Genomic DNA, 16,458 nt, shown 5'->3' with positions numbered 1-16,458 from the left:
TAAGAGAAACTAAAGAGTAACTACCATCTGATGATCGACCTAAAGCTCTATAACTCCCTTCCTCTACATGTATACATACACCCCACATAGCACACGACTTGTTAATTCCTATGTAAGAATATGAATATAACATGTGCAGAGACGAAAGAAAGCGGTGGCCCTCATCTATAATCCCGGCACTTTGGGAAGCAGAGGCAGGTGGATCACCTGAGGCCAAGACCAGCCCAGGCAACATAGCAAGACCCTAAAAATTAGCCAGGTGGGCATAGCAGCACGCACCTGTAGTCCTAGCTACTCAGGAGGATAAGTCAGGAGGACCACTTGAGCCCAGGAGTTTGTGGCTGCAGTGAGCTAGGATCATACCACTGAACTCCAGCCAGGCTGAGAGAGAGAGCAAGACTTTGTCTTAAAAAAAAAAAAACTTAAAAATGTAAAAAAAGAAAGCTGAATTATTTGTTGTATAACATAAATTAGCTAGTACCTCAAAAGTCTCCTTAAAGTAGTGGTTGATTCCAAAGTTGGGCAAGAAGACTCAATATATCCCTGGAACAACTCAAGGTGCCAGAAAGAAAGTGCTAAGCAAACAGAAGTATGGGGCCAACCTATAAGAGCTCCTAAGGGCCAAAGTTGCAACAATTTGAATGACAACAATAGCACAAGAATAAATATCTATGAGTGCATACTATTATAAATAAATGATTGAATAAATGAATAAAAGGGACTAAAGGAACAACTCATCTTTTCAGAAGAGTATAAATTAATAAATGTCGAAGGAATTAAGGAAAAGAGACAATCACTGTTAGAAAACAGTAATAACTGGCCAGGCATGGTGGCTCATGCCTATAATCCCAGCACTTTGGGAGGCCGATGTCAGAAGTTCGAAATCAGCCTGGCCAATGTGGTGAAACTCTGTCTCTACTAAAAATATAAAAATTAGCCAGGCGCGGTGGTAGACACCTGTAATCCCAGCTATTCAAGAGGCTGAGGCAGGAGAATTACTTGAAACCAGGAGACGGAGGTTACAGCAGGCTGACACGGTGCCTGTGCACTCCAGCCTGGGCAACAGAGCAAGACTCTTAAAAAAAGGGGGGGGGGGGAGGGGAGAGGGGAGGGGAATGCAGGGGAGGGGGAGGTGGGGGAGGGGAAGGTAGGGGAGGGAATGGGAGGGGAAGGGAGGAGAGGGGAGGAGAGAGAGGAATAATTGCTACAGTTATGACCTACCAATCAATGCTAAAATTAACGGACAAAAGTTTAAGAAGAAATAAAGTATAGTAAGTCTTCATGTAGCACTACTAATGGGGTTCTTAGAAACTGCAACGTTAAGTCAAAGGTATAGCACGTCTTCAAATAACATCATTTCATTATAATGTTGATGAGGAAAAAGAATTGGTCTCACTTTACGTTGTTTTGCTTGAAGTCACAGTTTCCAAGAACCTATCAAAGTTAAGGACTTACTGTATTTGCATATGCTCAAAGTATCCCCCCAAAACATATTACTATTTACAAAGTGATAAATAGTAACTTCATAATGAAGAAACCTGGCAGACATCCCCTTAACCAAAGAATCATAGTTAACATTCCCACTAAGAAATACTTATATTATCTATCCTCTGATATGTTATGCACAAAAGGCAGTATCTGTATTATTCTTCCCAAAAATGTAACACCTCATTCTAATTATAAGAAAGCATCTAATCATGAGCAACATATATTGCCCAAGCTGGTCTCAAACTCTTGTTCTAAAGCAATCCTCTTGCCTTCACCTCTCAACATGCTGGGATTACAGGCATAAGCCACCATGCTCAGTCAATTTCTTAGTTTTGAAAATTGTACTATGGTTATGTAAGATGTTAACATTAGAAGAAGCTGACGAAGTACACACGGGAACCTTCTGTATTGCTTTTGCAACTCTTGCAAAAATCTAAAATTCTTTCAAGATAAATATTTTTTAAAAAGTCTTGGTCAGGCACAGTGTCTCACACCTGTAATCCCAAAAGTTTGGCAGGCCAAAGCAGGAGGATCACTTAAAGCCAGGAGTTCGAGACCAGCACGGGCAACAGAGCAAGGCCCTATCTCTACAGAAAATTTAAAAATTAGCTGGCCATAGTGGCGTGCTCAGGCACTTGAGCTTGGGTAACAGAGCAAGACCTTGTCTCTAATTTAAAAAAAACAACAACAAAAAAAATCGGCCGGACACGGTGGCTCACGCCTGTAATCCCAACACTTTGGGAGGCCGAGGCGGGCAGATCATGAGATCAGGAGATCTAGACCATCTTGGCTAACACAGTGAAACCTCGTCTCTACTAAAAATACAAAAAATTTGCCGGGCATGGTGGCGGGTGTCTGTAGTCCCGGCTACTCTGGAGGCTGAGGCAGGAGAATGGCATGAACCCAGGAGGCGGAGCTTGCAGTGAGCCAAGATCAAGCCACTGCACTCCAGCCTGGGGCGTCAGAGTGAGACTCTGTCTCCAAAAAAAAAAAAAAAAAATTCTTTACTGATAAATGTAGTTAGTACTAGCTGCAACACTATGTTGTTTTTCACTTTAGGCTCACTGTCAACTCACCTGAACTGCAGGTATGGTTTCCAGTGAATGCTACATTAACTCTGCTTTACTTTATGCTACATCAGTACTATAACATAATCAAGCTTGAACACACTAATAATCTACCAAAAATAAAGTTATTCACCTAAGCTAAAAACTTTTTTTTGACATCCTGAAAATCACTAGAGATCAAAATTTCATAATCAATTACATGAGCCTTCACAAAGCCTTATTTTCAGTAGAAATCAGTATTATCATTGCTTACTTCATAAAAGAAATAATTTAAATAAAATCCTTACCTTCCAACCACTGCCAGCCTCTCTATAATATGGGAAGTTATCACAAATCCACTGATAAATTTCACTTAAAGTCATTTTCTTTTTGGGTGAGCTATTAATTGCAAATGTAATGAGGCTGGCATAACTGTATGGAGGTTTCCCATCTTTGTGCTGTTGGACTTCTTCCTGGTCCAGAGTTGTATTTGGGTCAAGGAGTGCATTCTTCTTAGAAATTCCTGTTCCATGCGCATTTTGTGTAGCATCAGATTTTTGGATGGCTGCTCTCATGGTGAGCTGTGGTAACCAGTCCATAGATGTTAGGCTGCTCTCCAGTTCAGATGTCATCCTGAAGGTAAATAGACTCCTTAGTCAATATCAAGGAAAGAACCCCTGCTTCTCAAAATATCCAATATTCACAAATCTAGGAGTTCCAAAGTGAGGGAAAGCCTGAGTTACATCTGGAGGAAAAAGATTGAGTATGTTAATGAGCAAACCAAATATTCAAGGGATCAACATTTCCAATCTTTTTTCTTAATTTTTTCCTCATCAAAACACAACTTGGTTTTAAAATTGTTTAAAATACAGAACAACACACACATACAAAGTGGTTCTGATGCCAATCTTTCTAAATATTGCTGCCTGTTTCTTTAAGAGGGCAACAGGATCTTGGTATGAAAAACCCAGCTGCAGCCCAACTCTTTTACTCACCACCACAAGCCGTTAAAAGCTTAAAATGTACCTCTGGCATTTCTTTTACACAAATTTTAGGAGAGTCATAAAAACAAAATACCAAAAAGTAAGGTGGAGACAAGAGGTCAGAGAAGTAACTGAGAAACTTGCACAGGAATCTGCACAAAGGAAGCAAGGTAGAGTTTATGCAGGTAGGAGGTAGGAAGAGTAAAGCAGGGTATACAAGAAGAGCAAAGAGACAAGCTAGCTGGGGGAGTTGACAGAAAAAAGGAATGCAAAGTCAAGGACACTGATGAGTGAGAGAAAAAATAGGCAGTACCAGGGAGTTACTTTTTTAAAAAAATAAGTCAAGGACCAGGTTTACAAAACCTAACTGAAGATGTGGGAGTACAGAATATAAGGCAGTATTTCACATAAATGGTCAGCAAGAAAAGCAGCATTAAAAACTCAAAGACAGGCTTAGGCAAACGTCCAGTGATTTGAATTCTGTAGTGTATTTCTCTCCAAAGCTGAAAAATTCAGACCATTACCACACAAAGAAAGAAAACTAAATATGCCAGGTTAACACATATTCTAGAAAAGAGAGAAAGCTGCTCTAAGAAATGAAGATAAGAATATAGAAACAAGGCTTGACACTTCACATTGGAATTGTTAACTTTCAGCAGAGGATATAAGCCCTTCTATTCTGGGATCAAAGAAGCAGGAATAATGACTGACAATAAAGTAGAGAAGAAAGAAAAGATTTCTAAGTGATATCAAAATAAAGGAAAAAAGGAGAACAACAACAAAAAAAAACTTAAAGGTTTCATTTGACTTCAAGTCAAAAGAAAACATTAGTAGCTATGAAAATCCCATATAGCCCCTTCATTCCAAATGGCTCCTGACAAAAAGCAACCTTGATTATTATGCATAGGCTCTGAACAACATGGAGGCAACAGAGAATCAATAAAGAACAGGGAGTTTGGAATGAGGAAGACCCAGAGTCTAAGAACTGATTCTAACTGTTATAAGCTGTAGAACTGTGAAGATGTTAATTACCTCTGCCTCCAAGTTTTCTCATCTGTAAAATGCAACAATAGTACCTATGGTTAAAATATTACTTTGAAAATTAAATGTGTTAAAACATGCACAAAAGAAATACTCAGTAAATGTTAGTTAATAATATTAGTCTAGGAGTATCTTGGGAGGGCACTAATACACTATAAAGTAAACCACATTAAGCAAGAGCAATTATAAATCAGAAGACAACCATTAGGATTCTATCTGCACTGCCAGTAAATTGAGTCCTCTTGATTTTCAGATACGTTGATCCACAATTTTACCTTACTCATTTTCTCAAATTCCCTCCATCTCTATTGTACACATTCCTCTGAACCTGAACTTTAAATTCATCTATATAGCATCTTCAGAGACCTTAAAAAAAAAAAAACTTACTATCCTACTCTACAATCTCAACCAGAAACGTCTGTTCCCAGCAAGAAGTCATAGGGACTTGTAGAATAAGAAGATAGGATCATTTAGAGATCACACAATGTCAAAACAGTAGAGAAAGTATTCTAGAGATCAGAGACTAATCCCTTCATTAATGAAAAACTAAAGTTAAGGTTCATCCAATTTCACACAGGTAGTTAGCAGTAGTACGAAAACCACAGCTCAGATCTCCTGATACCCAATCTGGTAGTTTTGCTAAATATATCTCATCTGTAAAATGAAGATGATAATTTAAATAGTACCCACCTCACTGATGTAAAGTATTCAGAACAGTGCCAGGCAAGTAGTAAGTACTTAACAAATGTTAACTACTCATATTGGTAATAAGAGTAGTTACTTACATTATTATTCACATTTCATTCAATAAAGATTGGCTATTTTATACCATGCTGTCATCCAATTTACCTCAATCAAGTCTCCATGGAGTAGAGGTTTATTTTGTTCAAATTCCCAAAGCAGTCAGTTACATGCATTTTCATACAAAAGCATATTACAAATGGGAATATAATTATTACTGCAGGTGCTCCCTACTGAGAACCATCTTTGCCTTCTGCTCCCTTCCCCCAGTGCCAGTAATAAGACTTTAGGAGAATCTCAGTAATACAGGTATTTACTGTCTGTTATATATTTAACAAGAATGCATCAATTATATCAATTATAAAGAGCTATGTTAGAGTAAAACATAAAATAAAATAAAAATACACACATAGGAAGTGTGGTAAAATTTCTGTCCTCCAGGAACTTAGAGTTCAATAAAGAAGTTCAGACACAACAAAGAACTGAAAAAAAGTACACAGCTGAGCTCTGGGTGCTGTGAAGGTTCAGGAAAAGGAGAAAACAACATGGACGAAAGCCTTGAGGGTAAAGAAAGAAGAACTTAGCGAAGTCTTCAGCTAGGTTAAGATTGACTAGCTGAAGAACTTCAGCTAAGTGAAGATTTAAATAGACTGGAAAGAAAAAGGACCCTAGTCTTCAAAGCCATCATGTGTAAAAATTATTCCACTGTGCTTATATTCATCAGTTCTGCAAGAGCAAATTTTAAGTACACTATAAAAACATCTCAAATTTAAACTCTAAAAAAGTGGGGCTTCTGTTCTGTTTGCAATTTCTTACATTTCATATACTGCATTCTTGGTAGTGAAGCAAAAAGTGCCTCCATTGTTGGTACTTAGGCTGGTGGCTATTGTGGTTCTCCATTAAGCATGGAGAACACAAAAGATGATCATTAGATTTGGCCAGATCACCAGTAACTTTAGACACAAACTTATTAGGCCGGGTGCGGTAGCTGACGCCTGTAATCCCAACACTTTGGGAGGCCAAGGCGGGCGGATCACTTGAGGTCAGGAGTGCAAGACCAGTCTGACCAATATGGTAAAATCCTGTCTCTACTAAAAATACAAAAATTAGCTGGGTGTGGTGGCAGACGCCTGTAATCCCAGCTACTCGGGAGGCTGAGGCAGGAGAATCACTTGAACCTGGGAGATGAAGGTTTCAGTGAGCTGAGGGTGCACCACAGCAATCCAGCCTGGGTGACAAAGCGAGACCCTGCCTCAAAAAAAAAAAAAAAAAAGAAACAAACAAACAAACTTATTAGTGGAATGGTGATGACAAAAGTCCACTTGTATACGAGAACAGATGGTGGTAAATTTAAAAACAGCACGGGAGGCTCTGAGGAATCTGGTTATGGAAATCTGGTTAAGAAATGTCAGGCCCTCATTACCTCACCTCATTCCAAAAGCTTCCTAGCTGGCTTCCTGGACTCTGATGTCTCAACCACCCCTCCCTACTAATCATATCCAGTCCATGCATACACTCCAAGAGAAACCTGTCAACACTGCCTTCATGTCATTATACCTAAACGCTTTCAATGGCTCCCTTACTCCTACTATACTAAATCTAAATTCCTCATTTTCAACTACTTTAGCTTTTACTAATCTTTCATTAATCCTTCTCTAAATTCCTAGAGCAATAATAACCTCAGTTTGGCAACTGACATGTGGTTTCACATGCAGAGTTGAATCATATGCTTAAGCTTTCTACCCTCACCTCCTCTCCCCCGACCACTAAGGACAGTGACCATACATTAGTACTTCTGACGCTAACTAATACTGTGCCAAGTACAAGTTATTTGAAAAATAACATAGTAACTGGATAAGGAATAAGGGCCTTCTTTTCTGGAATGTCCCTTCCTTCTCTGTCTGCCTGGCTGGTTTCTACTTCAAGATCAAACATCTCCCCCTGCAGGAAGCCTAGTCAATCCCCTATTTCCATCCTCCATCTCCTAACTAACGGAGCTATTATTCCTAAGGCAGAGTATAAATACCCCTATCATAGAATTTATATGTAACTGTGATTATCTTTATCTACCTCTCTCCCACAAGACACTGATCTCTTTGAAAGAAGAAACTTTCATGACTGAAATAGTAACTGTCCAATGAAGGTATGGGTGTGCTCCTCCCCAAACAAATGAGACCGTAACCAGTTCAAAAGTTAAAAGAAAGAAGTGACAGTACTAAGTAGCAAAAGGTAAGGGTACTCATAGGTTTGAAGTCCTTGATAAGACAGAAAAAAGTATGACTCAGAGCGCAGACTGACAGGCAGTATTACACAGGAAAAGAAACCATTCTACTAGAACAGAGAAAAATGAGAACATGGAAGTAAGATGAAAAGCACATACTGTTACTTGTGGGAGAAAGGAAGGTATGGAGAAGAATTTGTCTACAGTTCTTAAATCTATGATGGTAACCATTACTTAAAAGAAGTTCCATACAGAATTTTTTCTTCATAAAATTAAAGGACAAGGAGCATCAGGATCAGGCTATAACAACTCAAAACTGAGTCATAACATGGGGGTTTGAATCCCACTTTATGAAACAGGGACACTCACATGATCCCACGTATGCTTTATAGCTACTGTAGTACACTGTGTGGCCTCCCTCTGCAACTTTCCTAATTCCCAAAGTGTAGCAAAGGCTTCCTCAGAAAGGTTTTCAAGTTTCAACAGTATCAAAAAGGGAAGCAAATGGGTAGAGATATTGCTGGCTCCCTAAATGGAGGTAAGAGTAAGACACAACGGTGGCTCACGCCTGTAATCCCAGCACTTTGGGAGGCCGAGGCGGGCGGATCACAAGGTCAGGAGATCGAGACCATGGTGAAACCCCGTCTCTACTAAAAAATAGAAAAAAATTAGCCGGGCGCAGTGGCGGGCGCCTGTAGTCCCAGCTACTCGGGAAGCTGAGGCAGGAGAATGGCGTGAACCCGGGAGGCGGAGCTTGCAGTGAGCCGAGATTGCGCCACTGCACTCCAGCCTGGGCGACAGAGCGAGACCCCGTCTCAAAAAAAAAAAAAAAAAAAAAAGAGTAAGACATAAAAGAAAATAAAAGGACGAAGAACACTGAGGTTAACAATGTTGTGACCCAAATATTACTGAATCCTACCCACGTCATTCCCGGCACCTGGCATTTCATCTTAAGACCTGCGGCACATAAAAAACTGAGCAACTTAGAACTCGGGAGAAATTCTTGTAATTACCACAGGACTGATTCTTGAATTATTCTGATCTCACGCATCTCTTAGGGCCAATATGTGCTATCACTCCTATTACAGTGTTTTAGCACTCAAAGCAATCAGAAGCAGGGGCTATGGCAGAGACTCCTACTGCCACTTATTAACTGTTCTTAACTTTTACCTTAGGAATAAATCCCAATTTTATTCAGGACAGCATTGCACCTTTTGCCCTGCCTGCCCTCTGGAGTGTGGACAGAATTAACTATTGCTCTAGCATTCATCTTGGATCATAAGATGATCCTGAACATGGAAGCCAGATACTGAGCATATGGAAACAGAGAGAAAAAGTCTGGGTCCCTGATTTTTTTTTGTGAAGTAGATTGTGAAGCTGCCATCCCAGCCAGACTGCCTACCCTACAGACTTTTAATGTGTTCAACTACTATAAAAGAGTCTCTATCAGCAGATGAATGTAGTTCCTAACACAGAGAATTTAGGACATGGCAGGATAGTGATACAAGTAACATAGGCTAAAATAGGACACTCTCTTAAAGATGAATTAATGAGTTAATAAATTCCGATACTGACAGTTGGAAAGCTGATGACAAAGAATTTGGTCGAACTGTTATCTGTGGAATTTGAAAAGCAAGCCATATGCCAACTGAGGCTAGTGCAAAAAGAGAAATGCAGGAAAAATTTAGAATGTTGGCATGTGTTGGCTCTTTCTTGCCATTTAAAGTGAAGTCCTAAAAGAGAAATAAACTTTGATTAAAGTTACAAGAAGAGACAGAGAAAATACAGATTTGCTAAGATAGGTACTCCCTGCCCTTGTCCTGCAATTTCAGCTAAGAGCCCTATAATCTGAAGTCTTGCAAGGCTGGAAAAACCAAGTGCTTCTGAAGTCCAAACTGAGGTAGCTGAGTATAGTTACAAAACTACAGCATTAACAGTAGAGAAGACTGATACCTTACCACACAAAGGTAATGTTAAGGTGTTGTCCTTCCACCCAGACTATTGTTTAAAATGGCCTCACCAAAGCCACCTTTCCCTTAGGAGCTAAAAGAGGTCAAATAACTTGGAAAAGGAAAATATCTTCTTTATTTCCACTAACTTGTGACCGAAATTTAGCATTTCCTTTAACTATGAAAGCAGACAACAAATCACAGTAACATTAGTAGTATCTATAACTCTGCCACCAATAAAAATCACAACTATAACCAATGAGAAATGTTGCAGAAATCTAAAATTTTTATTTAAACTCATCCACTACTTCAAAACTGACTTTCTTAGATTTGTCACTAGATCTTTTGTTCAATGTGTTATTTTAAAAGTATATATTACTATGTCACAAAGTTAATATTTTGATAACTGTATTTTGATATAATTAACTGGTTTTATTTTTCACCTTTTGTGTGATTTTTTTCCTTCAATTTTTATTGTAAGTTCAGGGGTACATTTGCAAGATGTGCAGCTTTGTTGCATAGGTAAATGTGCGCCATGGTGGTTTGCTGCACAGATCAAACCATCATCTATGTATTAAGCCTGGCATCATTAGCTATTCCTCCTGATGCCCTCCCTCCCCCTACCCCATCCCTATATTTTATGAATTTTGAAACATTATTCTGAGAATGATGCATAGGTTTCACCAGACGGTTAAATATGTTCCATGGCACCAAAACAAGACATCCCTGAGGTAAGCAAGGTACAAATGGCAGTCTTCACACTAAAAAAAAAAAAAAAAAAAAAAAGGTGTCTGGGCAGGTCCTTTGGCTCTAATTACTCGAAGGAGCAAAAAGTCTAGAAATTAAAATTTTTAAGGTAGCTATATGGGAGAGTGAGAGGTCAAAGAGCCTAAACTGCAGAAGTCTCTTAAGTTTCTAAAATACTCCCCAAGGCTTATCAACGAAGAGAGCTGTAAAAACTGTGCATTTCCCAGAAAGGGCATCTTTATCAATACCAATCTAAGATGTGGCCATTGAGGATACTGGACAAGGTAAGATTCCTTGAAGGACCATAAAGGACAATGAAAATCTTCCCAAAGAGCAGATTAAAAGGACTTATTACTCTGCCAGGGAGTCTCTGCCACTCCTATCCAGCAGGATTTTATGATCAATATGGACTAGGGACTACTGAGTTTCCCATTATCCTCTTTTCTGAATAACACCTTTTATTGTTGTTTTCCTATTCCTTCTCCACCACTGTATTCTGGATATGTAGAGTGCATATAATTCATCTTTGGTTTATAGGTTTCCAAACCACAAGAAGTCATCCTCGGCTCTGATGAAACGGACTGTATCCAGAGATCTTATATTTTCCAATATAGTAAATGGTAGAATCTCTGGGTTGTCTCCCTTAAGGAAGGGGAAAATAAGTATTAGATATAGGAAGAAAAATGTATGTGGATGCTTGGGTAGACAAAGGAGTCAACTATGGAAGAAATCTAAAAAGAAATAAAATAATTTACTACGGACTGACTTTATATTTTATCATCATGTAATGTAAAATAATTTTTTTTAGGTGTGTAGATGAATAAATAACTTAAGCTATTTCCAAACAAAAACAGCTGGTGTTACTTTTTTCTAAGTTAGTTATATATGACCCAAATCAAAGTTTCTGTTTAATTTCAGCAAAATAGAAGAGTCAATGTCCATATACATGGGAAAAGACATGCCTTTGTGATTAAGAATAGAGGCTCTGGAGCAAGACTGCTTGGATTGGAATCCAAGTTCTTCCCTTCAGCTATGTGGTCCTGAACAAGTAAATTAACCTCCTTATGCCTCAGTTTCCTCATCTGTAAAATGAGGATAAAATAATACCTACCCCAAAGGATTGTTGTAAGATTAGAATACATATAAAGCACTGAGAACAGTTTCCAACACATAGTAACTGCTCATATTGATATCAAGTTAATATTAATATCAAGTTCATATTCTCCAGGGTCTCCTAAACTTTTCTTCTTTTTTGAGGTGGAGTTTCACTCTTGTCAACCAGGCTGAAGTGCAATGGCATGTCTCAGCTGACTGCAACCTCCGCCTCCTGGGTTCAAGCAATTATCCTGCCTCAGACTCCCGAGTAGCTGGGATTACAGGTGTGTGCCACTACGCCCAGCTAATTTTTCTATTTCTAGTACAGATGGGGTTTCACTATGTTAACCAGGCTGGTCTCAAACTCCTGACCTCAGGTTATCTGCCTGCCTTGGCCTCCCAAAATGCTGGGATTACAGGCATGAGCCACCATGCCCAGCCAAGTCCTGGTATTAATTATTTTGGAGACCAACAATATTTCTTAAAATCTCTAAGGGAAGAAAAATTCACAATATATTCGATCAGTTCTAGGGTATACAATTCATTATGGTAAAAAGAAAAAAAAGTTGGCCGGGCACGGTGACTCACACCTGTAATCCCAACACTTTGGGAGGCCAAAGCGGGCAGATCATGAGGTCAGGAGTTTTGAGACCAGCCTAGCCAACATGGCGAAACCCCATCTCCACTAAAAAATACAAAAATTAGCTAGGAGTGGTGGCACGCACCTGTAATCTCAGCTACTTGGGAGGCTGAGGCAGGAGAATCGCATGAATCCAGGAGGCAGAGGCTGCAGTGAGCCAAGATCCCGCCACTGCACTCCAGCCTGGGTGACAGAGTGAGACTCCATCTCAAAAAAAAAAAAAAAAAAAAAGTTTTAACAAGCTAATCTAAATTTCCCTTGCTACAGAGAAGTAAATTTCTATAAATTCCATCTTGGAAAATGAGAACTGGTCAGGGCTCTCTTGATAATGACTGTAACATATTCTACAACAGTAACACATATTTGGGTTCCTTCTTCTCTAAGTTAAAAGTCCAGAACTTCTTCAACTCTTCTCACAAGATCTGTTTTAAGAATCACAATATGTTTATTGCTCTTCTCTAGAGTCTCTCCAAATCATTCCACAATTATTTAATCTTAGATTCATAAAACTGTGTTCTGAATTTATACAATCTAAAGCCTTCCTCAGAATTCCATTTAGGGCCGGGCATGGTGGCTCACACCTGTAATCCCAGCACTTTGGGAGGCAGAGATAGGCGGATCACTTGAGCCCAGGAGTTCAAGATCAGCATGGGCAACATGGCAAAACCCCGTCTTTATAAAAAATACAAAAAAATTAGTCAAGTGTGGGGGTGTGTGTCTGTAGTCCCAGCTACCCAGAAGGCTAAGGTGGGAGGATCACCTAAGCCCAGGGAAGTCGAGACTGCAGTGAATTGTGATAACACCACTGCACTTCACCCTGGGCAACATAATGAGACCCTGTCACAAAAAAAAAAAAAAAAAAAAAAAAAACCAAAAAATAGAACTCCACTTAGAATACAAACCTAAGGATCATATATATGTTCAAAGATATTTTATGCTATAAGTATAGTTCTCATCTTCAAAATATTTCACTTTACAATTTAGGGAGGAAAAAATAAAGATTGTTGGGCATTAACCAAATGTTTATTCTGTCATCAAGTAAATATTGTATTTTGCATTTAAATCTCACCCTATTAAAATGTCTATGTCTCTGAGTAGTTGGAAAGATTGACGAACACAACCAGTCTTTCGCATAAGAACATTCAACATCATCTTTGTAGCCGTAATTTAAAAACTCAGAATCAGCCGGGCGCGGTGGCTCAAGCCTGCAATCCCAGCACTTTGGGAGGCCGAGACGGCCGGATCACGAGGTCAGGAGATTGAGACCATCCCGGCTAACATGGTGCAAACCCGTCTCTACTAAAAAATACAAAAAACTAGCCGGGCGAGGTGGCGGGCGCCTGTAGTCCCAGCTACTCGGGAGGCTGAGGCAGGAGAGTGGCATAAACCCAGGAGGCGGAGCTTGCAGTGAGCTGAGATCCGGCCACTGCACTCCAGCCTGGGCGACAGAGCGAGACTCCGTCTCAAAAAAACAAACAAACAAACAAACAAAAGAAAACTCAGAATCTGCTCCAGAATGTTTTTTATACCTAGTTTAGAACACACACACACACACACCCGTCAAGTAACATATGTCCATTAATTTTGTTTCATTGAAGTGTTTATGCTGACCTCTGTTTGCAACCATACTACTTCCGCTCACCAACCAACATTTACCGGATATTCTATCATCAGTTTTTTCCTCCACAACTTCTGCTTCCATGGCACTATACAAGTGAGTATGGCATCAATGCTGGCAGAGGGCTAACACAGTGGAAAGTGATCCTGTCTTCTCTTTTAGTGCTAAGTATGATGCACAGAAAATGCTACAGAAATCGTTTAAGCTGTTATATGTGGTGTCTACGGATCAGCCGTTCTTAAAGTGTGGTCCAGAGACCCTTCACGCAGTCTGAAGAGTCAAAACTATTTTCCTAATAACATATTATTTGCCTTTCTCACTCTGATCCTCTCATAAAGTATATAGTAGAGCTTTTCAGATGCTATGTGGTGTGTGATATCTCAAGAGATTAAATGCAGAGAGAGAGAGAGATGAGAATCCAGCTGTCTTCTATTAAGTAGGATATTTAAAAGATCTGCAAAAATGTAATGTAATGCCAATTTTCTCACTAAATTTTGTTTTGGAACATACAGTTACTTTTCATAAAATTTGTTATCTATGTTGGCAAAGGGTTTGTTAAAGATCCACAATGTAGAACTGAATTCAATTGTATTTGTTACATGCTGTACAGTACAGAGACTTTGTAATTTTTTATGTGAATACTTTAAATTTTTCTTAGTTTCAATCTGTAACACAATATTGACAGATATAACCCACATAAACAAAAGCTCTTTAAGCACTAACTTTTTAAGGGACAAAAAATAAGAAACACTAATCTTCAGTCTTTTGGTCTCTTCTTATATTTAGACATGTGTCTTAATATAGTATATACAATATTTATATATGAGTATGTTTCTTAATATATATATTTATGTACGTGTGTTTCTTATGTATAACAAAAAGAGTAAGGACTTTGAAGTTACTCTGATACCTAGCCTTAAATTCTTACTCTCCCACTTATTTATGTATCCTTAAAAAAGTCAAATAAACCTCTAAGCCTCAAAGAAGTGCTCTGAGGAATAAATGACAAGATACATGTGGAATATTTAGCACACAGTGAATGCCTGGCACATAGTAGGCATTCAATAAATGAAAAATATTATTATAATCAATTTTGTTAGAAACACTTGTAAAAAGACACGCTTGCGTATTTTCCCTTTGTCAAAAGTCTCCATAGTGTACAACATATAAAAATACAATTCAATTCAGTTCTATGCTGTGGATTTAAAAAGACAAAAATCTTCCCTGCTCATGCGCATAACGTCAGGCTTTGCATGAAGTGCACAGCACCTGAAGAGGCCAAAAAAAGAAATCTCTGAATTACCTATAAGTCTTCTCTGATAAGCAATCTGACTGACACAAGCTATTTAACAATATAAAATGTCTGAAATAATAAATATTACAGACCTTCCATACTTCTCATTATGATTACTTGTGTTGGAGTTATTTTCAGAGGATCATAAATACATTCTATCTACCTTTAGATTTCTTGTTATAATTTAAAGTGCACTAAGGGTCAAAGAAAAATGAGACTGCATCTCTTATACAAAACCACTTTAATTTTTATTAAATAATGGACAGAAAAATAAAAAGGGGTAAGTAGAGAGAGAAAGTTAAATAAAGAAAATACATTCAACTAGAATCAAAATGTTAGAAGATAGTAAATAACTACATTCCCTTGAGCACATGGTAGAAGACCAGTAGTTCCATCAAGAAAAGGCTCTGATGTTTTAAGGAAGAAGTTGCTATGCTAGAGGAGAAGAAAAAGATAGTTAAAGTCTATGTCAAAATTCACTCAACTCTGAACTTTAAAACCATAGTCATCAAAGAAGAGAAAAATTAGAGGAACACACCAGTCAATTCACTGGAGGAATTCATATTCATTGAAGGAGTTCAAAAAAATAAGTAGGAATAAGTTAAGCTAGAATCACTTAAGGTTATGGATCTTACCACAAGTCAGCTGACCGTTACGTACTAGTTAATATCTAAACAAACAGACCTCCTTCTGTAACAGCGCATCAGTCATTATCTACTTACATAAAACATCAACACTGATTATCATTACAATTCCACGGTATGAAAAGGAGTGAAAAAGTGTGAAGATAACTGACTTACATGGAAATCCCAGCACTATTTGGGATGTTCACTAATAATCCACATGTAAAGATGCTGCAGCTCAAACTTAACTAGACTCTAAGTCTTCCTTATTCTATCTTCTTTATTCTACTATACTGGCTCCTTTTAAAAGATCCTACATTTTATGTTTCTACTTTTTATTCCTTGCCATCACTTTAAAACATCTGAACTTTGCTGTCTTTATCACAGACTTTATCTTTTTCTTCTTATCAAGTACAGCAACTTCCTCCTTAAAACATCACAATCTTTACTTGATGGAACTACTCATCCCCTCCCATGTGCTCAAAGAAGTCACAGTTATTTACTATCTTTTACATTTTTATTCGGTAATCTATAAATATGAATACCCTAATTTTCAACCCTCCACTAAGCAGATATGAGATATCAGGCTCTTTTCTCAATTTCAAAAGCATAAAGGACTTAAGACTGTCAGATTTCAAGGTTTACTGTAAAATGCCAATGACCAAATTTGGGGGAAAGGACAGACATAGATCAATAGAACAGAGTCCAAGAAAAGACTCACATACATACAGTCACTTGATTTTTAATAAAGGCACCAGACAAGTCAGTGCAGAAAGGAAAGACTTTTCAAAAATTTATGTTGAAACAACTGATTGCATGGGAGAAAAACTAAAAATGACCTTTACATCACATCATATATAAAAATCTTAAAAATGAACAACAAACCTAGATGTAAAAGCTAAATCTATAAAACTTTTGAAGAAATCATAAGAGAAAATCTGGTTAGGCAAGTATTTCTTAGATATGACACCA

General features: G+C 38.3%; 1 protein-coding gene across 4 annotated transcripts in view; it reads right to left on the bottom strand.

Moving 5' to 3' along the window:
* The window catches only part of FOXJ3 (forkhead box J3), a 150,072-nt gene that overhangs the window by 88,349 nt on the left and 45,265 nt on the right, over positions 1-16,458 (bottom strand). For all 4 annotated transcript variants that reach the window (XM_007979185.3, XM_007979190.3, XM_007979186.3 and 1 more), the window contains exon 3: positions 2,843-3,167. In XM_007979185.3, the coding sequence (XP_007977376.1) occupies positions 2,843-3,167 (325 nt within the window). The remainder of the gene's footprint in view (positions 1-2,842; positions 3,168-16,458) is intronic.

This window comes from Chlorocebus sabaeus, chromosome 20 (assembly GCF_047675955.1).
Source record: "Chlorocebus sabaeus isolate Y175 chromosome 20, mChlSab1.0.hap1, whole genome shotgun sequence".
Lineage (NCBI taxonomy): Eukaryota > Metazoa > Chordata > Mammalia > Primates > Cercopithecidae > Chlorocebus > Chlorocebus sabaeus.
Note: the sequence above shows the minus strand (reverse complement) of the source record. Positions and strands in the feature narration are given on the sequence as shown.